General features: G+C 38.6%; 1 protein-coding gene across 1 annotated transcript; it reads right to left on the bottom strand.

The window, feature by feature from the left end:
* LOC103800736 (receptor activity-modifying protein 3-like) lies at positions 1-25,065 on the bottom strand. Its single transcript, XM_009073121.1, has 3 exons — positions 25,041-25,065; positions 21,862-21,994; positions 1-299 (listed from the first exon to the last, which is right to left on the bottom strand). The coding sequence occupies exons 1-3, from the start codon at positions 25,057-25,059 to the stop codon at positions 44-46; spliced, it is 408 nt and encodes a 135-aa protein (XP_009071369.1). The 5' UTR covers positions 25,060-25,065; the 3' UTR covers positions 1-43.
* Between the last annotated feature and the right edge of the window lie 2,886 nt (positions 25,066-27,951).

The raw sequence follows: 27,951 nt of genomic DNA, 5'->3' as shown, positions 1-27,951 counted from the left end.
CTGGAAGAAGGAAATGGAGAAAAAGAAAGCCCAGAGGCAGAACTTAAACCAGGATGTCACTTCTCTTGCTGCACCATACTACCAGTGTTATCATTGCACATGTCAACATGACTGGGATCAAGATCAGAGTTATGAGAATTTCATCCGGTGGATCTTCCCAGTGAACCTTTTCTGAAGAACAGTTTGAAAAGAACTGTTTATGAATTCCAGTGATAAAGCCTTCTGCAAGGGGGTTTGGCCAAAAGCAACTTGCGTTGTTAGCTTCACGTTCTGTGCACTGTGTAAAGTCATCATAATACCTGAGAGAAGAAGAAAATTAAGATAAGTTTAAACAGACTGTATATGCACATTACACATAGAGAAAGCTACAGAGTGTGTCTATCATGTGTATAGATTCCCTGCTGAAGGACCTTTAATGAAAGCTGTGGGTACCAAATACTACACAGTGGGCTAGAAGGAGAACTGACTCACGTGTACTAATACAACTAAGAGATTTCATGTGGAATTCTGAGATCTTGGATGGACAGTAGTCAAAACCCTGTCTTTTGGGTGTTGTTACTAGAGCCAGGACTTCCTAATGCCATTTAAGCAGAAATAAGACTACCTCACTAGAGACATCTGCAGTATCTTTAAAAAAAATGCCTGTAATACCTGACATTTGATTTCAACACAGCATGTGCTGAAACATACCTGCCCAGGAATAACTTCTATTTATGAGAATTGGCTACCCCTCAGGAAAAAAAAGGAAACAATAAGCCTGAATGAGTAATCACATGGGTTTTGTGGTGTTATCATGAGCCAAAGAAATTCAGGAAGTGAATAGATATGGGGAAGGATATTGGAAATTAAGAAGATGTAGAGTGTTTGGCCAGTACATGAATAGGTCAAGAAATAAGGAAGCTGAATTATTGTCTGTTGCATTTCTTTCAGTCCTGTGCAACTCAATAAACTTACTTCAAAGGGAAATTAAAAGTAGAAAGGAAAGAACAGGAAACCACATGACACCTCAAGGAATAGCATCCTGTACTATTATCAGATGACCCTACCCTCCCTTACAGTACATCTAAATATGGCAACTCCTCATGAATGACTCATTCTGACATTAAGTCCTACAAGGGACTAATGTTGACTCAATCCTTTGCTGCAAAGTAGGGGGGGAGAGACATTCACTGTTTGAGACAAGCCTGAAGTCTACTGTCTATTGCCTATCTGTCAGGGGAAATGTCTGCCTACCCATGCTACAAGCACATAGGATGAGAATACAGACTGTGAAGAATCTAAACACTCAGGGAATTTCACAGTTGAAGAGCCTCACAGAAAGGCCCTTCTGCAAGCTCCCCACAGTTCTCATTCTCAAGGAGTTTGAGAAAATACACAGAATCATAGAATCAATCGGGTTGGAAGAGACCTCAAAGACCATCGAGTCCAACCCTACTGTCATTACTAGACCATGGCACTAAGTGCCACATACAGTCTCATCCTGAAAACCTCCAGGGATGGTGAATCCACCACCTTCCCGGGCAGCACATTCCAATGTTTGACTACTCTTTCTGTAAAAAATCTCTTCCTAATATCCAACCTAAACCTCCCCTGGCAGAGCTTGAGTCTGTGCCCTCTTGTCCTACTGCTGGTTGCCGGAGAGAAGAGACCAACCCCCACCTGACTACAACCTCCATTCAGGGAGTTGTAGATGTAATGCACAATGTATGTATATTTTAAGCTAAGCAATTAGAAAGGAAGCTTTTGTGACAATGCCAGCAGCCACAGGAAAACAACAGGAAATAAGCTAAAATGCAAATATTAGCTGTTTGTGTCATTCTTCTGTGTGACTTGGTAGCATCCATTCTTTATATCCTTGGACTAATACAACCTCCATTCAGGGAGTTGTAGATGTAATGCACAATGTATGTATATTTTAAGCTAAGCAATTAGAAAGGAAGCTTTTGTGACAATGCCAGCAGCCACAGGAAAACAACAGGAAATAAGCTAAAATGCAAATATTAGCTGTTTGTGTCATTCTTCTGTGTGACTTGGTAGCATCCATTCTTTATATCCTTGGACTAAATTAGAAGCTGAAGATGTCCAATTGAATGTGGGAGAGACAGTCCCAGAGGACATGAAGAATAATACATCTAAAGGCAAGCCTACATGGTTTAACAGACTGCAGTGCAGAGATGCAGGAACCAGCATCCAGTGGCCCAGACAGGGCAGTGCTGCATCTAGCACAGACACCGGGCAGGGCTCCAAAGAATGCTGGACTCTGCTCCAGCCCTGCTCTTATGGGCACACTAGTGCCACCAATGACTCCTTCAACTCCTCGCTGCCACAGCCACCTCAATTACAAAACCAACAATAAATCCTGGTGATCTGCACATAAAAGTACCCTAAACTGATAGATTTAATATCTTTCCTTTTTATTATATTTTTTCCTCTGGTGCAAAATCCTATAGGATGTTCATTGTTCTTAGAACAATTCTGTAGATTTTCTTTGCAAACATTAGATGGTATAAACAAAAATATTTCCCACTGATTTTTCATTTCAAGGACAATGTAGCTAGTAAAACCTGGTTAAATGGTGCCAAAATTCCAGATAAAAAGTAATTTGGGAGATATCTTGTATTTGAAAGACTGAATCCCTAGGAGCCAAAGTAGAAAAAAATATATCTTAATAGTCTGAATTCCTTACAATTTTCCCTTAATATCCTCTCTTTCAAAAAAAAAGGAAAAAAAGCTACCTGCACTATAACTGTTGACACAATTGTGAGAATGTAGATAAGGGAAAATGTCAACTATTGGGGAATTCACGTCTGCTAGTAAAGTTGAATTCACTTAAATAGTTATGTAATGTAGTAATTTAGAGTTTATGCACAGCAACAGAAAGTTCATGTACAAACAAAAAGATCCTTTGCATGCTACTGTGGAACAACTGCCTCAGAAGGGAGCAATTGCATCCTTGTCACTGCAGCATGGGAATTTGTAGTTGATCAACTGGCTTGCAAGTTGTCGGGCTTTTTGAAGTGGGAGGTGGGGGTTAATAGATATTTAATGCCAATTCCAGTTTCCTGTGCTTAATTCTCTTATGCTTTATGTAATTCTCCTTATACAAATGGTAAAGGCTGGAGTAGGAAATCTTTTCATTCTGTATAATAAAATGGCTATGAGAAAGACACTCTGGCCTCTGACTAGAGAAATTTCAACAGAAATGCATAAAAATCACACAGTTTGTGAAAGGAAAGGACAGGAAATGACACTTTCTACTTATTCCCAGAACAAGTAATTGGAGACCACACTGGAGCTCAAGCTCCTTCACCTCTCAGATTAGAAGGTGATGTGGGAAGGTTCTTATTCTTTGTGCTGAGACACATTTTCACCTCTTTCAGGCTAGCTACAAGGACCCTACTTAGTTAGTACTCAGAAAAGGTATATTCACTGGGAGTCAGCTCACAAGCTTTGTAATGAATGGGCTGAAAAAGCAACGTGAGTTCCAACTCAGTTAAGTCGTCCAATACCAAATCCAAAAGCTAAGCATTAATCTGAGCAGTGAAATTCATATAAAGATCTGCTTTCCACTGACATGCTCAGGACCACTCTAAGTTTATTGAGGAAGCAACCTCTTGGTCATTATTGAAAATATTCACTTTCAGAGAACATGAAAAGTAATTTCTTTTGGAGCAATCTCTGAGCTGTAACACATTTGTCATGAAAGACAATTTTCAATATTCTAGCTCAATACTGCACTTTCAGAGCATAAACACTTTTTTTCCTGTACTATATCTCTCCACTAAAACAGATAATAACAATCATGTGGTTAGGTTTTGTAAAAACTGCAGGAAAATTAGTTTTGGGAGTATTTTACCTATGAGAAAACATATTTCTATATATTTACCTATATCCAAGAACCTGGACAATAGGTAGTTATTATGAGTAATGCTAGTGCACACATTTGCAGTGTTGCATGGACTGCCCACTCAAACTATTTAAATAGACAGCTGGATGCATTACATCTCATCCATCTCAGGGTCCACAGTTGCCTACCACTCAGAGCACTTGTCAGCCTAAGTGGGAGGTTGAATCTAATCCACAGTTTCCCCACATCTCCGAGGAAGAATGTGATAAATTCTTGCTCTTTCGCAACATCTCTGCACAGAAAAACAGCAGAGATAACTGGCTTGGAAAACACAAAAAATACAACGTCCTCCTCCAAATTTTCATGAGACCAAGAAAACAAATAATTGTGTCATTACGAGTTTCAAGAAATAAGCACTTTTCAAAGCAGAAGTGTTCTTTAAAAAAAAACCCAACTAATTCTCAAAAAGCTGAAGACATGTATCATGCTACTGAAGACAAATATTTGAAGGCATTTTATGGCTGCAGCCATTAGACCCACAATCAGTTCAAACAGGAGAATTTTGACACCTATAGAGCACTCATGGATAGACTGCCCCAAGAGACAATCAGCACACATGCAGTCAGGGATGTTTTGCCATTGCTTAATCAGGTGGGTCAGGAATTAAAAATACCAAACAATCACCACACTTCCACTATACCATTTTACATAAATCAGCTTCAAGATTAGTGATAGAATGATGGAAAGATAGAGAAACATATATACATTATGAGTAATTTTTGTTATTTTGAATCCACTAAGTATGCAAAGAACACAGTGAAAATTCTCTCTAGCATAAATGAGTCTTGATGCAAATCAGCTAATAGATACTCAAGGGACATTCATTCCTTCTGCTACTGTACAGTCCCAGACAGGAATATAGAGGGACTGTTCCAGAATACTACAAGTCATGGTGGCGTATTTCAACAAAGATGCTTTAAAACTATGTGATTTTTTCCCCAGATGATTCAATCAAAAAATTTCTTTATACATAGTCATATATTAAATTGAATTATCATCCTTGTAACCTCCACCCAGTCTGGAATAAGAAATGCTGGAATAATAATAAATATCATATGATGAGAAAGGCTTTTCTTAGAGCGTTTCCAGATGAAATGCAGCTGGGAAGTACCAAGCAACTTCACAAAAACAAAAAGCATATTCTTGCATGAGATGCAGACATATTGTATAAAATTTACGGGTGTAACAGTCTGGAAGAACTTTAAATAAGGATCCAAACCTTACGATTATTATCTTCTGAGGTTTCACCATCATGTTAAAAGGAAAGCTTTAGTTTTATAATCAGCTATGAGCCTACAAATATGGTGGAATATTTCTGAGCTTTTCTCATTCAACATCTCTCTGGACAGATTTGTGGCTGTATCTCACCATTCCTCTAATCACATATCTTCTGCCAAGATGGGTATTTTCACAAACACATTTTTACCTCCCATATCAGATCAGACCTACTGCTGTGCAGGTCCAACACATAATTCAGCCTGAAGAAAATAACACCCGACAGAACATAAGGAAGGAAATGAATGTGTGTCTGTGTGTGTGTGTGTGAAAGGCAAAAAACCCGGTTTAATGACAACATTTATAAAGTATGGTTTACTCTTATGCCACTAAATAATGGGCATTGTGATGGAATTACTCACTTGGGTTGAAAATAATAAATAAATTCTGGTGTCCTTTGAAATACTCTCCACCCTTGGCTTCACATCAACAGCCATCTGGAAAATGAAAAATGACTGAATAAACCTAATTGAAAACCCTAAAATGTGCAGCTATTACTAAATTGTTGTCAGTTTCCTAAAGATACACCAAGAAAATGTAAATATAAAGAGCAATTGTAGATGTAAGTAGTAGTTTATATACCTAGTATCCATCTCTAATGAGCAACAGAAAACACTACATCATGCAAATGTAGAACAAGGAGGGAAATGTAGCCTGACATCAGGTACTGTTATATAGAGAAAAAAATTAGTAGCAATGGAAAGTTCTATCAGCAAGCAGGCTTTGCCATCCATCATTTCTGACCTGCATTTTGATGATTACTTAGCTGTAAATTCAACCCATTTTTGGAGAACACCAGGTCAGAAGGGCAGTATTCTGTGAAGCCATCACTACATCATGTCTACAGTCCTCTAGCTCCCTTGAATTAAACAAAACTCAAAAGTGAAGGCAAATCCTAATCCCACAAATCCTTAAGCATATGTGTCCAACTTCTTATAAGCACAGCATCTCCTAGGATGCCACCAGTGATGATGTGTGGAAAAAGATGTCCTTAATATTATTAACAGAATCACTATGTACCTATTCCTTACAGTCAAACAAATCACACTTGTGTTTCTATAAAGGAAATGAAATCTTTAAAACCTCTTACTTATAGACCAAGTTTCAAACTTTCTGTCAAGTTGGTAAACTAGTAAAAGCCCTTCATCTTCTTGGGCTTCTCATGAAGGGAGAGAGCAAGTTTCTGGAGCAAGCACTGAAACACATGTTTTTGTCCTTCTATACTCATCAATATTTAAAATATTACATCTAAAATTTTAATCCTTGCACTAGAACGTGAAGAGAAGAAGGAAGTATTCCAAAATTCAGGTCCAAAAGATCAGACCACCTTTTGATTTCTAGTAAATACTTCTCAGTACTGAAAATCACAGATGCACAATCTCTGCTGCCTCGTCTGCTCTTTATTATAATCAGCTAATTCTCTATCCAGTTCAGATAGCTTCATAATGTCAAGGGATACCAGACTAAGATCTGGTACTTTTTCTTTCCATCAGCTTTGCATCTCCATTCAGTGCGTTGAGAAAACCGTGTGCACTTTCTAGTGCATATCCTCCTTCAGAGGTCAAATATGACAGAGATGAGAGCCCCGAGAATCTAATATCATCACCTGAAAGTGCATTACTACTATTTATTGCCAGATTAGATCTCAAATCAAACTTCTGCATGCTTAGAAACTAGGCTGCCTTTACAGAAACTGGAAATACTGGAATAATTGGGGGGCATGATGCATACAATATCTTTTAAGATGCCTTTCTGTAAGTTTCCACTGACAAGAAGGGAGTCCAGGACAACTAGTACATTGGACAGGTAAGTTCCACACCTATTCTGTGTAGCAAAAGAAAGCATCACAAAAAAAAGCAAGCTAGTCAAGAATTACAGTCAAATATGCCACTGCCAGTGATGGGGTGACATGCAAACAATATGCTATCCTTGTATCTACCTAAGTGCAACTCCTTCCCAAAAGCACTACCATCTGAGTTAACAATGATTTGCACAATTTCCAGTCCAGTCAGCCCAACTGCAAATGCTCTTGGTGCATGCAGGCATTCAGGTCAGTCATTAGCACCAGTCATCTCTGCTTTCTCCCAAACACATCAGTCATTTTGTTTATTCACCTTGTGAAGTTTGCCACAAATAACAGCTTATTTGTCACCACTTTTCTCAAAACATTCCAACTCCATGCAAAAAAGATTATTCCACCACTGCTTCCAAAAGTAATTCTCAGCCAGCTTTGGTTTGATCATCCAACACCTGGAGAGGAGCCAGTGTCAGAAGGGAAGAGCCAGTCGCTAGTCCAGCGCTGCTCTAAGCTAGTCATTTACAGCTCTGTATCATGTATCACATTCTCTGTATCGTTTCAGCAGCTCAAGGCTTTTCTTTCCATCCAGATGAACCAGGATGACAGGCAAACAGAGAACATATGACTCTAATCCAGACCAGTGCTGCACAGCTGGGCTTCCACACAGTTATTCAAAACAAGCACCTGTGAAGATAGTAATTTTTCTGACCAGCAGACAAAAATTCACCAGGGAAAGATATAACAGAAGAGCCCTTCTCCTTCATTCCAGCTTGCACCTACAAACAACTGCTTCACATGCCATTTTTAAGAGGCTATTAAAGGATATTAAAGTGTCATCTGCTGAGTGGAAGCTGGTGTTAAGATTCCACTTAGTCCAAAGTAGTGCAAGCCTTTCAAAATACCACTGCACTGTTTCTTAAAGTGGAAAGAGGGGAGCGAAATATTTGATGATATCCAGCTGTGAAATAGAAATCAAGGGTCAATCAGGCTTGCACTTTGAGAAACACCCACTGTAGCATCTTCACAGATTGAAAATTAAATACTATTGAAAAAAACCCCAACAACTCATCTGTATCTAAGTTCAATTTTCCACTATAATTTCCATCTCCCTCCTTACATAATTTTTCTAAGCACGTAAAGAATGTACATTTTATCTGATTATTTATGGAAAATGTGTTTTATATACACTGATAAAACTCCTGTAATTACAAAAGCCACTGGCTTTGGGAAGAGAGTGGCTGTTATGTTCTGTTCCAAGCAGAAGGCAAATAATGGGAGTCAAAAATCAGGCAACTAATTACAGATCTTAAACTTCAGATCATGTCAGCTACTGGACTAGGTAAAGAACAAATGATTTTTGTAGTTTTTGCATAATAAATGTATTCTTAAGAATTGCAATCTATACATGGACAGTTAAAAATTGAGACCAAAACTGATGAAAAATTAACAACAGAATCAGAGGAAATTAATTTAAGGTATAGCATAAACACCTGCTGGGCAAGAAATACAGAAAAGTTCTGTTTAAGTGTGTACTATTCAAATACGTGATTATGTTTTAACATGACTTTGACAGTACAGCATGTACACCATTGAATGTGGATTTTTAACTTTTTTATGTCTTCCCCTCTTACTCATGGAGGCAACGACATATGCCCTCTCATTATGTAACTTCTTGTTGTGCTTCAAGGCTTCTTGAGACTGTTTTGACATCTCATATATACAACAGAAGCAAATGGTGGACCCAAAGGGCTCTGCTCCTTCTCCACAATCGTTTATGGAAGATTTGAGTGCTGCAACACACCCTGGAGCTGCTTTATCGCAAGCCCGCAGCCTCCTAAGCAGGTGCAAAAAATAAATCAGGAGACTCTGGATGACATTCAGTAAGACTGTCTGCAGATGAGAAGCAGGGGATCCCAGCATCTTGAGGCTGTCACCTGGGAGAGGGAGCTGGTTCTCAGCTCCCAGCTGTCCTAAGTTCATTCAACTTCTTCTTCCAGCTAAACTCTACCTCAGTTTGAGGAAGAACAATGCAATATGGCACTTCAATGGTGAAAGGCTACAAACCCTTGCCATAAGAAAGCTATTATGGGGTCTGATAACATTTAGGCACTATGACTAGCCAAGTAGTGGTTTTATTATCTGAGCCTATGTCAAACTCATCTTTGGATGATGAAAACAATGACTTATTTTCACAGCAATGGTAAAGAACCTGTTTTCTTGCATAGCAATGGTCAAAAGCAGAAACTGTCTTACATTTTTGTACCTATTTTTTATAAGTAGCAATACAAGTACCTTACAGCTGTACACTACACATCAGCCTAGATATATTATGTATTTTTCCCAGTAATACGATGCAAAACCCCACGACAGACTACAGTGCAACATAATAAATTATACACAATATAGACATTTTAAGATTATCCTGCTTCTTAAGCTCCCTTCCTGCAGATAAAAATCACTCAGGTCCTCAGGGGTAACTCCCAGTCCCACAGGCAGACATAGAACCCAGTTGTAGATGTCGTAATGCTTAATTTAACTTTTCTGTGTTTATGTTATAATCTGACACTTTAATATGAAATGGTAGATTTTAGCAGTCAGTGAAATGTATGAAGGACATTTAAATATCAGTTTGTTGCATGCTGGATGGTGCTCTTAATTGTTCACCTTGGCAACCTCTGTCTTTCCACCCCTTCTACACTCAGCTCTTATACTGTAGAGAAAATTTTTAGTTTCACAAAATTCCTGTACCTCTATCATTTTTCAGAAGTACTACAGCCATCAAATTTGCCAATACAGGTAGCAACATACGTGTCTACCTTTTCAAAATTACACAATAGGCTGAAGAAGGTGTCTTATCTCCTTCAGAGAGCAGAGCACTACATTTCTTGTCTTGGAATGACTTTCCAACACTGAATTATATACTACTTTGCAAAGATAAATAGAAATGCCAGAGCCTTGGCAATTAACCATGTAAAATACTTTTTTTAAAAAGTATTGTTTTATAATAAACTTTTGTAATTGAAACAAGACCCTGAAATCAGAACATGGTAGTATTAATTCATACCTCATCGTGCTGTCAGCAGTTAACCACATGACTAATACCACATGTAGCCTGGAGCAAGAAAATCTATTTTTTTGGCCACTGCTGAGTTAATCTGTGTTATATTTTCCTGTTTGATCCATTTAGAAAACAAGAATGTAGGAACTGTTTTGAAAACCAGAACTGAAGAACCAGGAAAGTTTGTTAAGTTTTCATTTTCGTAATACATTTATCTTTTCAGTTTCACTGCCTCTAAAAATACGCTGTCCATTTTATTTCCATGGCATAATCCATACCAGTCTATCAAGTTATGCCATATTACTTAACCACCAAGCAACTTTAGGCAGAAGTCTTCTGCATTGCTTATTTCAAAATATAGCCTTTAATAATAAGCTTCATGAAGAGTGTTTTCTATTACTGATCTCGCCACAGTAAAATTCAGTATGGCCATGAAAAGTGTTGAAAGGGCATATCAGCTGACAGTCCTGAGATTTAACAGTGGAGTGCTCTCTAACATCATCTCTAAATTGCTTACATTTTTCTGCAAGTGACGTTACTCATTAAGATTATTACATTCTTATATCTTTAACTATTTGTTAATTGATTAGTCCAAGGCATCTACTGCAGTACACATCAATTTGACTCATCGCAGCCTTGTGAAAATATTTTAACTGGTGTCTTCTGGTGACCTTAACTTCACCAATGTTGAAAACTCTTTCCAAACCTTAAGAAGAAAATACTGATGTTTACATTGGTGACCTCTTGTCAAAGGTCAGATTTCACTCTCTTTTTGAAAACAAAGACTTGTGACAAATAACTGTAACAGATGTGAAAACTTGCTGAAATAAAGCATTTGAAAAACTGAAAATTGATATCAAAAACTGAAAAGTTTTCAACTCTTGGTAATGAAAAGGTAATTTTTTTCCTATTTAGCAGCAGGCTCAGCAGATCATTCTCTTTTCTCTCACTGATAGAACTTTCACAAAGATTTCCAACACTCTTTGCAAACTGAAGAACAGAAAAGTTTGAGCTCTTAAAAACCTTGAAAAGATGGAGAGTGGGCTGAAAAAGCTACTCTGGCATCATACAGTCATCACTGTTTTCTCAGTGGAAGACCCAGTATCTCTAGTGGTTTAACAAGAAAGAAACAGGTATCCTTGATGAAGAACAAACTCCAATTGTTTTCTCTTCTCCCTATTCCTCAGCACTGGTATCCCTGAGTTGTGGCTTTTGTAGACTGCGATTACGATACATATTGTGATATAAATAACAAATGCATAGTTTTAGTGCACCAAATCTGAGCTCGTGGAATTTTGTGCATTTAACTTAGCAGCCTCCCAAAAGATTGGCAAATTTCACTTTATCCTTTACATTAAACCCATTTGCTGGTTTCAAGGGAGCTCTTCAAAGCAAGGTTTTGTTTGCAAACAGTAAGACTTCAGTGTCTGAAATGAAAAGTGAAGAAATCTCATCAGATGAAAAGGCTTTGCTAGTTTGTAGTACAGTTATGTCTATAATATGCTGCAGAACAAAGTGATGGCTTTGCATTTATAAACAAAATGGTCTGCAGGTTGTCACAGAATTCATAAATGCCAGTGTCCTTAATACAGCATTACAACTGAGAAGTCAGAACAATTCACTAAAAATTCTACATTCATGAATGTTTTCCATGACCTTTCTACATCATGTAAGGTAGCCACAGCAGACATAATTTAGGAATGCATTGCTATAACTTTGCATTAAAGAGAGAAAAAAATTAGCAATGAGTATCCAAAGTCATAAGTCAATTCAGTCCGTCACCTGGAATTATCAAATATAGATTTTATTTTCACAGCCATAAATTGTATAAAATGTCTTTGTCTCTCTTGTGTAGTAAAGGAGAAAATTGTAACTGCATTAAGGAACCATATTTCAGCCTCTGCATCTAGCAGGAGGAAAGCAATTATAAGGGAATGGACTATTGTTGCCTCATGTCAAACCCTGGTCTCTGAATTCAAACTAGCCACTTAATTCATATGCATCAGGACATACTCTTAACTACATGATATACACCAAAGCTAATATATTTCGTATGAAAGTAATGAAGATTCACCTAAAATACAGTTCCTTTTAAAGATATTCTACTCATATTCTTCTCATTCGGGGAAGTTAACTCACGGCAACTTGTGGCTAGACCGGCTGATCCCAAACAGCATGTCAATGTACACATTCTCAGCACTGCCCTGCACCTGGCAATTTAGTGAGACTTTATAAACTCTAGGATTCCTTCATTCCCACTATTTTAAAGAATAGATGGCAAACATTATTATTTCTACAATGAAAAATTGCTACTGTCAGCTACCAGTACGCTGGCAACACAACTTTTCAAATACGACATTCTTTTCCATTGTGTTACTTGCTTGCACCTAAGGGATTGATAAGCTGCTTTGCTTTGTTTTTGAAAAGAAATGCATGAGTCACAGAAGGAAAATAATAGGTTCTTGGGGTAACTATTACGAGTCTGGTTTTGCCACTGCTGCCATGACCTCCAGGAGTTTTTAGGATTTTTTTAGTACAAAATTAGTGTAAGTTTTGATATGTAAAGAGGTGAAAGAAATACACAGGTAGAAAGGGTTAAATATCAGCACTGTCTGCATGTCACAAATGCCTCACTGTATCTCTATGAGAAGGTCAAAGGAAGATGATCCTACTAAAGAAGACCAAGTGCTGGCATCTACCACTCAATGGTGAATAAACTACACCGACATGAGGCTATGCAAAATGCAGGATTCATCAGCCTTCCTTCACAGAGACACTAAGCTGACACAGAATATTTTCTTTTACAAAATCCAGACTGACAAACTGAGATGGCTTACAGAAAGCTAAACACAGAATTCTGGTTCCCCTTCCTAGCAAATCTTTAGGGAGAAAAACAGGTATTACTCTTCAGACACATACAGAACTTTAGGCAAAAACATTACAGAAAATAACCTGGAGACCAGGCAACAATACAGTGACTTTTTGTTGTGCAGGCACATTTATGATTTGTAGCATTTTATCATGACTTTGCTCAAGATAAAACATAACCACTGTACTAGTTTGCCTACGGGGATACTAATCCTAACATACATTCAGACACACCCTCCCCACATGACACAACTGAGGAAGACTGGGACTACTTTGATCAGTACTGTTCTGGACCTAAAATCACATGTGCTGGGCACTCAAAGGTCCAGTTTCAGGCAGCCCCACGTTGTCTTTCATATGAGAAAATCTCATGCAAAAATCCAGAATTAAGACTTTTCTGATAATGTTGAAAAGAATCAACCAAACTTCTAATTGCTTTCTAACTGTGAGACCATTACTGCGGGAACATAACAGCTCACATGAATCAGTGCCTCACCTTAGCTGCAAAATAAACTTGGTGGTTTGTCTGAGATTTTTACTAGCAAAGTTTACTGATATTTGATACTAGGGAATATGTGGACCCTTTTTGTAAGGAAATGGAAGAGCTGGTTACCCAGAAAATGAGAAGGTTGAGGTACACAATGATTTTTTTGCCTTGGTCTTCACCAGCAAATGCTCCAATCACACCGTTCAACTCACAGAAGGCAAAGCAGGGACTTGGAGAATAAGGAACCACCCACAGCAGGAGAAGATCAGGTTCAAAACTATGTAAGGAACATTAAGGTCCATGGGACCAGACAAGATGCATCCACAGGTCCTCAAAGAACTAGCAGAGGAAGTGCCTAAGCCACTATCCATCACATTTGGGAAGTCACAGCAGGTTGTTGAAGTTCCCACTGACTGGAAAAGAGGAAACATAACCCCCATTTTTAAAAAGGGAAATAAGGAAGACCCAGGGAATTACAGGCCAATCAGTCTCACCTCACTGCCCAGCAAAATCATGGGCCAAATCCTCCTGGAAACTACGCTAAGGCACATGGAAGAAAAAGAGGTGTTTGGTGACCACCAACATGGCTTCACTAAGGGCAAATCATGCCTGACAAATCTGGTGGCCTTCTCTATGATGGGGTTACAGTGCTGATGGATAAGAGAAGAACTGGCATCATCTACCGGTACTTGTGCAAAGCATTTAACACTGACCCACAGAATAACCTTGTCTCTCAACTAAAGAGACATTCGTTTGACAGACAGACCACTTGGTGGATAAGGAATTGGTTGGACAACCACACTCAAAGAGCTGTGGTCAGTGGTTCAATGCTCAGGTAAAGAACAGTGATAAGGGGTGTTCCTCTGGGGTCAGTATTGGGACTGGCACTGTCTTTGTGAGTGAAATGGAGAGTGGGATCGAGTGCATCCTCAGCAAGTTTGCTGATGACACTGAACTGTGTGGTGCAGTCTACATGCTGGATGGAAGGGGATGCCATTCAGAGGGTCCTTGAATTCTTGAGAGGTGGGCCTATGTGAACTTCATGAAATTCAGCAAGGCCAAGCGCAAGGTGGTGCATCTGGGTCAGGGCAATCCCAAGCACAAATACAGGCTGGATGGAGAACAGACTGAGAGCAGCCTGGGGAGAAGGACTTGGGAGTGTTGCTGGCTGAGAAGCTCGACATGACCCAAGAATGTGCATTTGCAGCCCAGAAAGCAAACTGTGTCTTGGGCTGCATCAAAAGAAGCACGGCCAGCAGGTTGAGGGAGGTGATTTTGCTCCTCTACTCTGCTCTCATGAGACTGGCATACTGCATCCAGCTCTAGGGCCCCCAACGACAGGAAGGATGTGGACGTGCTGGAGTAACTCCAGAGGAGGGCCACAAAGATGATCAGCAGGGTGGAACAGATCTCCTGTGAAGACAGGCTGAGAGTATTGGGGTTGTTCAGCTTGGAGCAGGCAGCTTTGAGAAGATTTTATAGCGGCCTTCTAGTACCTAAAGGGGGCCTACAAGAGAGCTGGAGATAGACAAGGGCATGTAGTGGAAGAACAAGAGGGAATCACTTTAAACTGAAAGAGGGTAGGTTTAGATTAGACATCAGGAAGAAATCTTTACTGTCTGGAACAGGCTGTCCAGAGAAGTTGTGTGCCCCATCCCTGGAAGTGTTGAAGGCCAGGCTGGATGGGGATTTGAACAACTTGGTCTAGTGGAAGGCGTCCCTGCCCCCAGCTTGAAAGAAAATAATCTTTAAGATCCCTTCCAAACCAAACCATTCTGTGATTCTCTGGTTTTCACAGTACACTCCTCTTCCGTAGAAGCTTTGACACTAGCAGCTGGATGAAATCACCAGTTAGCATCTAGATCAAGCTTCCAGCAGCAGTGGGGAAGAACTAAAACCTCGGATAACTGACCAAGAAAATGACTCAGTTTGGAGGGGTCTTACATACACACTCAGCCAGCAGAGGTTATAAGCTCCAAGCTTTAAGAACTGAGGGCATATAATTTCATCTTGGACTGCACATGTTTCTTCCAGAGTTTGCTTTCCCATTGATGTTAATGTCATCTGGTTTTCTTTTATGCAATATTTTACTAAGTTTCTTTGAAAACTAGGCACTTTTATGATTAGTTTAGTTGGGCCAAATTGTAACAGGCTTTTAAAATTCCCATTGACTTTAAAATTGAGCAACAGCTTTAGGATTATTTTTCCAGAAGATTACATCAAATTTGGCTTTAGTCAATACAGATCTTTTTTCCTTAATTCCTTTTTCGAATCCTCAACATCTGCACAGAACATGGGTGGACTCTTTTGCCATCATCAATGGGACTGACACCTATTGCCTCTGTTTATAGAATTCATTTTTCATGTAAAATACTGAGGGAAAACTACACTGAGGCTGCACAGAAAAAAAGTTGTTCAGTGTGGGCATGGACCTTGGACCATGCTCACAGCAAAGCAGGGAATTCCATCAGGTACATATGTGCTTGAAATGAATCTGCTTCAGACATAAAGAAAAATTTTGCCCTCTCCTATTCTGCTAAAAACTGAAATTTAAAACTTTGAAAAAGTCAGAACTGTAACATCTTCCAGGTGCCATAAAGCAGTGCCACACAGCCATGGCCTCACAGCAAATTAGGGACTCTCAGAGCTGTGAAAACAGACTTAATGAGGTAAAAAGTCATGTAGGGATTGTAGGAAGAAGTTTGTTAAAATTTAATTCTTTTTCTGAAACAGAAAAGCCAGATCTAAATTGTGTTACATGCACTCCTTTGCTAGAATTCTCTTCCAAAACACCAATTGCTATTTCACCCTTGGACTCTCAATCCACAGCTATTCCTTGGCTGGCAAACACAGAACGACTGGCTGGGAGCTCATAGGGTAGCAGGTATGCAACCTTATACACTTGTGAGGTGACTGCTGCAACAGTAATATTGGCTTGAAATAATGGAATGCCTCACACTCTAATAGATGATACTTAACTAGATCAAAGAGAACAATCAAATCCTACAGTTATTGAGGCTGGTCTGTCCCCTCAGGAAATGTGTAGAGGACTAGAAGCACTGGAAATTACATAACAGCACCATCTTTTGGATATTAATTTGTCAGCTGGTATTTCATTTATTGATTCAGCTAAAGAAAAGCACTCCACAGTTAGCTTTGGATTTGTAAGAAGTTAGTTTGGCAATATACTTAGACAACTCCAAGCTGGCATGCCTATCTGGTGACAGTTTAAGAGAGGACTGACAGAGTGACAAGATTTCTAAGGTTACAACTGAGTTAAGCATGTGGGAAACACACATATAAAATATGTAGGTATCCATTTCTCTTTGGTGAAAGGAAGGCCTTTGAAGGAAGATGACTTTTTGGGCTTATTTGATATCACTGTCCCCAATGACACCCAAGAGAGACCAATCAACTCTAAGCAGAGACAGACACTGTATCTTTCCCTGCCATGAATCATGCAGCATCCTTTTGATTTCCTTTTGATGCACTTTCCTAAGCGATGGCAATAGGGTCATGTTCTTCAGTGGTGTCTGCTGCCCAGGGCCCCAGACACACAACATGCATCTGGCCAAAACAGGCTCCTTCTGACAGCTGGATAAATTAAGCATCAACTCTTGATATTTCCATTTAAGAAAGGAGGGAGCCTATGACCAAGTATCTACATTATTGTAATCTTTGCTATTCCAGCAGTGCCCCCTTTGATTATTGCTCTGTATTCTTACAGCCTAAGAATTTTTATTACAAAAAACCTGCCCAAATCAGTGACAACAAGGTCTACATACCTCTAAACAAAAGAGGTGCATGGTGGTACATCAACAAAAAAGCACATGAACATCAGACAGCAATGCCATTAGCCCTTTTGCTACCACTGAAAACACTTTGTTTCTAGATACTATGATGCAATTAAATCAGGAATGCTGACTGGCTTATGCTACAGTTTGGGCAGGTTTTTCTTAAGTGCAGTCTTTGTATGGAATTACTGGATGACCTTGCGGAAAAAAAAAAGTAGTATAACTGTATGTAGGGAATGTAACAAAGGAAAAAACAATAGCAAAGATTAAAGTATATGATATCAAGTCTAGTTGGATTAGCTAAGCAAGACTTTCCAATTAAAGACTATGTCTCTTTTATGTTATACATTGTTACTAAAGCTTTTTGCATTGACATGCTGTACAGATCTGTATTTTTACCTCTATAGCATTTCCTCTCACATCAGTCAATCAACTAGAAATGTATATATTGAGTCCAAAACACAGTCTTACAGATTTTTCAAAGTAATATTTTCTGAATTTTGTGTCAGCAGATACCACATGCTTCCTTATAATCATATATTATCACTGAATGTTTTACCAAACTTTGTTTAAAACATGGAGGGAAAAAACCCCAAAACATTAAAAATCAGTTGTAGTCCTTGAATTAAAAATAAATCAAACTTGAAAACTAACTACAAAAAATTAATTGGCATTATTTAAGGAGTGCAGCTGCAAAAGTTTTGGCCCAGTATCTTAATCACTGGGAACTGGAGTCAGGCAAACTGATGAGAAATAAGACACATCTTCCTCTGACTGTGAATCACAAACCCTTTGGAATAATCTGTCTGTAGATGTAATGGATCAATAATAATCTTTTAAATTAAGAGTTGATGCCTTCCCATAGTATACTTACTTTTACAGGGTTTAAAACAGTGACTACTGGGCAGATTGCATGGCCTGTATTATTCAGCAGTGAAGACCAGATGACCATGGGCATCTCTCTGGTATCAGAATTACTGAAATGCTAGTAACTACACTTGGAAATATTCGGAAAATGGGGACACAGAGGACAGAGGAGAAGACGAAAGCTTAACAAGCCACTGAGAATCAGCATTAGCACATTTTGGTCACACATTTTCATAGGGGTTAGGCCTGAGAGACAGACAGAGATTTGTTTAGAGACTGTTCTAGCTAAATTGTTTCCAGGATCCAGTTAGAATTATTTGGAAGACCCTTCCATGACCTAAGAATATAAAGTAATCTAAGCAACTACAATAAGCAGAATGTTTTCAGGTTCATGTAAGACAGCTCTGGGTGCTCTCATCTTCATCTCCATCTCCCATCATTCCACTTGCTTCAGGAATTAGTCATATCTGGTGCCTCAGCTGTAGTCCCTTTGTAAACCACAACAGGACTGATCACAAAGAGCATGGTGAAAAAAATCTGACCATTAATAATGGACTTTGGTTTGTGGATAGTAGCAGATTTTACACACTCAGCTGCAGATGCTAAACATTAAGGACATAATACAGAAACCTAATGCATATTTTATTATATTATATGCAATACAGAACTATATAACACGTTATTATAAATAGATATAGCAGAAATATTACTCATGAAGAATAAAAATCTTTCTGCACTTTTCAGTCTTCTGGCAAACAAGAAGTATATTTCCTTTTGTTAATTCCCAATACCCACACTTCAGCCTCTGCTTGTTCACTTGCAATGTACCATAATTTCCTCTCTTTTAAATCACCTAGTTGTATTTTCATCTTCAGAGCTCTCTCTGAATAACCTAAAGGCATCAGCAAAAGAGTGAACAGATGAAGCATTCCTGTCAATTAATATCTTCACCTGTGTTGTGAAGGTTTTACCTTTCTTGTAAGATGTTTGTGGGTGGCCTTCATATTCTGATTACCAAGCAAGAACCACTGAAACCCGTAACAACTAAATGACATAAAAAATTTTACAATCCCACTTTGATCTCTCATCATATTTAAGCTTTCAAATACCTTTAGACAATCTGACCCAGAGTACTTGCATCCTAATTTCTGTATAAATCCTCACAGAAAAAAATACAGAAAGTAATAGGGAAATTTTGTCCTGATAGCGCTTTCTTTATCTGAGATTTTACTCTTTATATGTGACCATTATACCTTTCTACAAAGACTGGTATCTGCTGTGGAGGCTAAAACTCTTCTATTGGTTTGTAATACCAGCTCCCACACACAGGAGCCTCATCTGCTAAAAATCAGTCAAAAGACTGCTTTTTAAAGAACACAAGTTCATTAAGAATGACACAGCTCTCAGAAAATCTTACAGTATAATTAAGCCACAGTAAACTGAAGTCATTGTAATATGTCTCACAAATGTTTGGCCAAACAGTGAAGCACTGCAGATAATTGCTATTTACAATCCCATAACCAAGGACAGTCATTTACAGTGAAGAGCTAAAACTCCTCCATGAAACAAGGAATTTAGAAAAGAAGTAGATTTCCAGTAATTGCTACATTTTGATATAAGATACAAAGATTTCACACAATCTAAGTAAAAAGCACCATGCAGAAATTACTGTATGAAGAAATAATTCCTTTTATAAACAAAACAGTTTTAACCCACTATCTGATCAGGTTGATTAATTTTTATTGCTGGAAGCTAGATGTGAAATCAGCATTGACTAATACTACCAGATTTAAACATCTGAATTTTAAGTGTCCATGGCTAGAAATACCAGTTTTTCATTAATTTGTCATATTACTCCAAAGAAAGAAGTGTTTCAGTCCCATTTGCCAGGGCTCCTCCAATGAGCTGGAATAAATTAGCCTATATGTGTCCCTCCCCACAGCAGTGGTGGTGGAACTAGATGATTTTAAGGTCTCTTCCAGCCTAGGCCACTCTCTGATTCTATATGCTTCTTATATAAAACGTGACATCAAATCACAAAGCCTGTTCTCAAAAGAGTAAAATTCTTAGAGACAGATGCAAGTCTGCTGCTTCTTCAGTGCTGTGAACCCTTATGATAAGTTTGCAATCAGACTGATAATGCTTGATTAATCCTTGATTCAGGAGATAAATTCCAAAACAAATTCCTCCCGCTACTCTCTTATAAAGTAGAACTTGAAATATAAGTGATAGAAAGAAGTTTTTTTTAAAAGGTGCATTATGTAAAAATGTAAGAGGGTGGAATTCTTCTTCTGGTGCTGCTTTCAAGGAAAAATGAGCAAAGCTTCAGACTGATCACCTTCTTGAGACAAAAACCTTTCCATAGATAGGCAAGAATTTTCTTTTACAGGGAATAAAAATGACACCAAAGGGGGAGCGTAATCGGAAATGATAAAAGCAAGGTGGATTCAAAGTCAGGTGAACTCAGAGACTTCAGTCACCTACAAACCTTGAAATAAATCTTGCACCAAAATATATAAATTCTTGAAGAAGTTTTAGGAGCAGTCTTGCAAAAAAGAAAGGCAAGGGGAACTGCTGCAACATAGCACTGCAGTCCAACATTTCATTATCTATCATGCTGATCAACTAGTTAAAATCTTGCATCACATGAGGTGATACTAAATAGGAGACAAGACCAAAGACCATAGGAGACAAGAATGTACCTAGGACTAAATTACACTGTAACAGGAGTAGTGACAGCTGGCTTGTGGTTACCCTGCCTCAGGAGCAGCCTCCAGAAAGGGTAACAGTGAAGTTTCAGATCAGGAAGATGTGCTGCTTCAGGCTGGCTCGTACCACACCAGCTCTAGTTCACTTGGGTCTTGTTTTCTGAAGTGCTGAACACCTGCAGTTTCCTCTGATTTCCGTTGGTGCAGAGGGTATTCAGCGCTTCCGAAAACCAAGCATTATGCATGAGCAGATACTGTCTTAAGAAGCAGATGCTCCACAAAGCCAAAAATGCCACCAACTACACAAGCCCTGTGAGTCTCCTCCAGAGCAGATTTTGAAGTGTGCAGCTTTATCCAGAGACGTTTAAATACCTCCAGCAACTACAGAACAGGAATGGGGATAAGAGAGTAATAAGACCACCCTCACTACTGGCAGTCTTGTAGTATTTTAGGCATCCAAACAGAATAGGTTGTGCTCAGTCTCTCCATTCTATCTGGCAGTCAAAGAGACAAACTGCAGCAGGTTCAATAAGACAAATCATTTTGCATTTGGACAGGGCAATTTCACATGAAGAGGATTTCTGAAACAGTGTAGTCTTACTGTAAAAAAAGAAGTCAGAGAAGGGAATTGCATTGCTGCCAACAGAGGAAACAGAACAGCATGATTCTAAGAGCATTATTGCTCTAGTGGTGTCACAGTAAAATATTTACTTAGGTAACATTTGCCTAAAATTCATAGAAATATAGATTAAATGTACACATAACTGTCTGTGGTAAAAGCAGTAACAGCTAGTATTGATTAGCCCATTGGTTATTTTTCATTAAAGTGCTCTATTTTGCACACTCTGAGTTAAGAGCTGGTTTCTCCGCACGTGTGTGGCCATACTGCTGGGACTCAGGAGCTATACAGCTTAGCCCTCTGCAACAGGCAATCAAATACAGGAGGATTTCAATCTATCTGGAACACAAACATCTTATGTAGGTTAGGGATATATTAGCATGTAGGCATTACAGTGTTCTGGTATTTGAAGTGATTCTTTTTTTAAAGGACAAAGACCGTTACAAGGTGAGGACTATCAGAATCAAAACCAACTCTTACATGATAAATTCTGTCAGGTTGCACCACTTTTTAGAGTCCACTTTCTTCATCATCTCTTCAAAGGATTTTCCACAGGCAGGCAACTTTTCTAACATGAGAGATTCATTGCAGAGATCAGTCTGTTGACGTGCACCTAGGTAAAATCAGAAGCACCTTACTGAAATGGAGCATGAACACATCACTCAAACTCCTTCACACAACTCAGCTTGCCACTTACATGGTCATAAACTTGACATTCAATTTTCCAAGCAATTTTAGAAAATAGATAAAGTATACCTTTACATAAATTTATTAAAGACATAACTTAGCATAAAATACTAAAAGTTACTATATATAGTATTGCCTTTCAGCATAGAGGAACCTATCTAGATACTTTTCTAATCTTACTTAGCTTCTGCTCATACAAACTTACTACTTTATTTTACAAACCAAACTTTAGTTAAAAGCTAACTGGATCTCCTGATCACACACTTCACTTCTCAAGCTTACACAGATGCATCCCATTAAACTAACTATATTACTGTAAAATTACTTATACATCAGAAATATTTGTGTATCTTACCAGCTAAAGGGCTTGAATTCCCACAATCACAGCTTTTTCTTTAGTATACCCCCTAAAGGAACTGTCCAGAGATCAAGTCTGATGAGAAGCAGGGTTGTTTAGCCTGGAGAAAAGGAGGCTCTGGGGAGACCTTGTTGCTCTCTATAACTACCTGAAAGCAGGTTGTAGACAGGTAGGGGTCAGTCTCTTTTCCCAAGTAACAAGAAATAGAATTCTCCCAGGGAAGGCTGAGATTGTATATTAGGGAAAATCATTCCCATTAAAATAGTCAGAACAGGCCACCCAGGGAGGTGGTTGAGTCACCATCCCTGAAGGTATTTCAGAGATGTGTATATGTGGCACTTAGGGACATGCTTTAGTGGTGGACTTGTCAGTGCTATGTTAATGGTTGGACTCAATGATCATAGAGTTCTTTTCCAATGTAAACAATTCTATTAATTATCTACAATTATCAGATGTTGAAATTACAGCACCCAGCTTCTTGCAAAGAGTAAATAACCTTGACTTGAGCAAACCTATATCTTTTTCAACCTGTAATTGTAACTGTAATTGTCAACTCCATAATATTTAGAGTCAAAATCAAAGGTTTCTCTCATCCAGCATATGTCTGCATTGGAATACAAAGACAATATTTTGATATTTCTTAGAAAATTGAAATGCTGAAAAAATTCTGTTCAGACTAACATATTTGATTTTGATAAGGTTAAAACATTTTGTTTTGCTTTAAGTCATTAAATATGTCTTGCTTTACCTTTATAGATGCCACTATTCTAACTATTCTTCTGTATATGAAATGCATACATTTTCCAGAACATTAAAAATGATCTGTAAATACATGTATTTAAACATATTTAATACAAATTCCTAAATTAAATTAGTCAGAAAATAAAACCCCAGCGTAATTTCTTCTCTTCAGAGCAGCAGAAATTCAAGAAATTGATTTACCTGAACAAAACTGCAACCCTAAGAAACCCGTGTGTCAGGCAATCCTCCGGAGAACTCTGGAGGTACAGCTCTTTTTATTAATAAAGCCAGGAAGAACAGATCATTTAGTCCTTTTTTAAATCAAATTTAAAAGAAGTCTAAGTGGAATCAGGTCTTGCACCTTTTTCCTCTGAACAGACATTTTCACTGAGAACCTATTTACACCAGGGAGAGGAGGTTTTTCTTTTCCTTCTATTAGCTACTTTGAAAGAAGGATCCCATCACTGCTGAAAAGAGCTAGAGGGTCTAGTTTTTTGTGGTAACAGCCAAACACGCTGGCAGGTGGACAGAGGTCAAAACTCCACAAGGCTTCACTTGATGAGAAGGAAGGAGCAGTGCTCATGGCACTGTTCCTTGCTATTTAGTCAGAAACACTCTAAGGCAAGATGACTGGGTTCAGGCTTCACATCATGATCCAGCTGTCAATCAGAAACTTGAACATCTCCATTCAAAATGGGGCATGTGATTGTAAAATAGGCTTGAGTGCACATCATTTCACCTACAAAGGAGATGGCTCCTTTGGAGCCTGGGCAGGAGCACCTTCCAATTTAACTCCAGCTACTGCAGCTGACTCCTTAGCTGGGGAAGTCACTCTCTCTGTAATGCCATGCAACAAATAAGAGACAGCTATCACATCTGACCGAATACTTTGCTTTCACATACTTTCCAAGAACAGCAGGCCCATAACAGGACAGTCTATACTGCATCTGAGACCCTAAGTCTACACATTCCTGAAGACCACAAATCTCTCCAGGTGTATGGCTGGCTCACTGGGACTTGACCTTACCTCCTTCATAATGTCTGAGTGTCAGTGCTCTTAAAGCTAATGTGAAGCCTTCAACTGTGGCAGCAAAAACTCAGAACTACAATTAATCACCAGTGATAGAAATGGTGAAAATAATCTAATAGGGGCAGCACAATTTTATTCGTGGGAAGTTAACACAACAGCATGGATCCTGCCTATTTAAGTGTTCCCACCAATTAACCTGGCAGCTGCAGCAGTTATACTTTCCACAGCTAGATCTGCAGATGAACCCTAAAACTGTGCAGAATTCAAAACTAGATATGAAAATTGCATAGCCGGCAACTTAAATCCTGCACTGATACTTTGACATAAGTTAAGCAAACCTGCCTTGTCTGGCAGGGTATTCTAAACAGCCAGCTATCATTTGATTTATAACCCTATAAATCCAACAGAATACAAGTTTCTCTTCCACTATGTCATGTATGCTGGCAATTTACTCCAGCCCCTTCTCAGCAGGGTGTTTAAACGGATTTTTCATGGCCTTGGTATTTTTGGCTGTCTCTCTTTAAAACTTCAGTATTTTGCACAGTTGTAGAAAAAAAACCCTCTTGATAGTCATTTGACAGCAATCTGACAACAGAAGAATTTCTGTCTAAATCCCTGGCTAAAGGGGTTCAAAATCATGAATAATCTTATAATTTTACCAGCACTATTGAGAATAACCTTTACAAAGCACTACAACACTCTCTCTTCATATAGCCAACGGACAAGCCCAGTTGTAAAAAGCACATGACAGTTGACTGACATGAGATAGGATGGAAGCACTTCTCAAATGGCAGCTATCAACAAAACAGAAACAGAAGTCTGAATTTTTTAAGTAAAGCTCACCTGCAAATCCAAGCGTCATTAGACCATTAACTAGGGAGGGGAAAAAGAAGAGAGATGAGTTAGATATCTCTACACTTAGTATATACCAGAATTAGTACATATACAAGCATACTTGAGTGCAAATTAGGTTTCAACAGAATATTCAAAATGCTTATTCAAACATTAGTATCAGTTTTATTAAAAACTGTGTCCCAATGGAAAGATGAACATTTAGAGAACATTATGTTTTCTAATTACTTTTTATCTATTCTTTAAATGGCTGAATCACTCAGACTTCCTATGGGTCTGTCCACACCACTCCATCTTGCAGTTTCCAACATTAAGTAGTAAGGACAGGGAACTTTTTGCTTTACGCTTCTGGAGGGTGAAAAAGTTGGAGAAGATATCACATCCTCTCAAAACATAGGGGAACTGCAAATTGTAATATGCAGAGCAAAAATAAATTCAAATTAAGCAAATGCAGCCATAAATGAAGTCACACTGTGAAAAGTGAAGCCATAAGCTTCTCATGCAGACATGATGCTGACACAGGTATGTCAGAAGAGCATTCGAATGGAAACATACACCACACCAACAGAAGGAGTCTTCTGATTAGTGATTTGCAGTATATCCAGATGGACTAAATGAACAGAAGCCCAGTGTGGTTGCACAGCTCCTGCCACACTTAGGACTTTACAAATACAGCCAAGAGGGATGTAGCTTCAATTATTTTTGATGTCCCACTGAGCAAAAAACTTCTGACAAATCTTCATACTGTTAACCTTGCATCAGAAAAGAAATAAGTGATTTCACACAGATGGGTGCCTCCTGCTACTTGTTCATACAATACCTGTCACCCCAGTAAAATGAATTAAGATATATGTTGCACATTATCAGTATCAATCATATTGATCTAGACTGTGCAGTCACTGAGATGTGCCAAGCTGTTGACTGAGTTAACTACAAATTATTGTGTACATACTTGTAAGAAGAATTTAGATCCTTCTTAGCAACATATTTTTCTTCCAGACAAGCATTAATCTCTGTCATAGTTACTAATAGGCCAGAATGTACTGTGAAGAGCACAAAGCCACACATCGGAAAATTGTATTGCATCCAAACACATAGAACTCCGTTAGACACTGTGATGGCTCTCTTTCACATGACGTATCTCTTTCACAAATAGAGCACTTTTCTTTCCAGGCTATTAGCTCTTATAGCAATAAACATACTTGATTCCCTAGGTAGGTTTTTCTTTAATCCTCACTTGAAAATCATCAACTGCAGAAAATTGAAGATCAAATTAAAAGCACACACTTCATGATGAAACCAATTCTGAGGAAACAGTCTAGCTGCACACAGATACCTGAGACTCTCCCCTGGAAGACCACAACCTGCACCTGCAGTTCTTTTTCTATCACTTCCTATCACTGAGCTCTACATCCATCACACAGTAATTCCCAGAAGACCATTGCAAGATGAATGAAACAGGATTTACAATCAACCCCAAGTGTCAGCAAGGGAAGCTGTGACAAACCAAATACTGAATAAATGCTCACAGGTTCGTGCTCACAAATCCTCCTTCTCACAGGAAAATGTGCATTCTGCATTTTCTGATCTACTCACAACAAAGTAACAGGATGTTTTGTACCTATCCTCAATGAAAGAGTCTGGATACCTTCGGAGAAGGGCAACACAATAATCCAAACCACCATGTACCATCCCTCTATTTTCTTTGCTCTGAGATATTCAACTCATAATGAAGTTTACACAAAAACTATGGCCTTTCCAGCAGCTCTTTTAAGAAGGGGAGAGCAGCTTATTTCGTGAAAGGCTGATGCCACCACATCACTTAGAAGATACACAGAGGAAGCAAAATGAGTCACAGTGCTGGAAGATGTTGCTACCATGCCAAAATAAAACAGTTGCCATACACTCCTACCTCAACCAATATTTAGGGAAAGCAAAGGAGGTTCAGTTTAACTGCATCAGCTTCCTTGAGGTTAAATCATGTCAATAAAGGACCATAGCAATAGCCTTTAGTTTTTATACTCTCCATACACTGTAGCAGCATGCTTGATTACCCCAGCATTATCCAAATCAGATGTAAAGGGATCAACTAGGTTGAAGCCAGAGCTAGAGGCGAAGGAAAACACCATCAAATGATAGATGAAGAAAATTAGGTTTGAAGGGCCACTGAAATGAAAAACACTGGTTACAATTAGGGTAGTATTTATTTATTATCTGTTTCCTGGGTATTTAGAAGCTCAAGAGCCTCATTTCACAAGGGTCTGTATGACTACAGAAGGAAAAGATAACACAAGTCTCATGTTTTTGCCTTTCAAAGGCTTCTCTAAAAGTCATCTATGGGGTCAAGTCAAATGTACATGGCCAAGATACCATAGACTCTAAATAGGCTGAGAAAGGAGACATGGACAGGATGCAAGAACATCATCACACAGTGTGAAAGCAGCCAAGGAAATGAGGCAACTGAAGTTCACAGCGACGAGCAATGACAGGAACTTAACACAAAGGAAGGATGCCGGGAATAAACAGAAACTTGCAATAAATATAGTACTTGAGAGAAGTGTTACATGTGCATTCAAAATTGGCCCAGAAAAAAAATTGCCTCGGCATGTGGGGTGGCAGGTAAACCTGTTGGCAGGGTGCACTGCTCTGTCCCTATGTCCAAGAAGTTATCTAGGGAGATATCATAACATGGAACGCAGCTTTGCATTATCTCCTGAGCTGATGTTGAATCCTTTTTAACACTCTTTTTATTCCCTTGTGTCAACTGTATGGAAGACATGTATTAGTCATGGAAATGTAATATTCAAAACTAAAAGTGCAGTTCAATGTTGAACATTATCACAGTTTGAGGCATTATGTTATTGCTTTCAAATTTTTAGGGTAATTTCAGACAGTTAACTGT

The sequence above is a fragment of the Acanthisitta chloris genome, unplaced genomic scaffold, assembly GCF_000695815.1.
Source record: "Acanthisitta chloris isolate BGI_N310 unplaced genomic scaffold, ASM69581v1 scaffold554, whole genome shotgun sequence".
NCBI lineage: Eukaryota > Metazoa > Chordata > Aves > Passeriformes > Acanthisittidae > Acanthisitta > Acanthisitta chloris.
The sequence above is the reverse complement of the archived record's forward strand: the minus strand, read 5'-3'. Positions and strand labels throughout refer to the sequence as shown.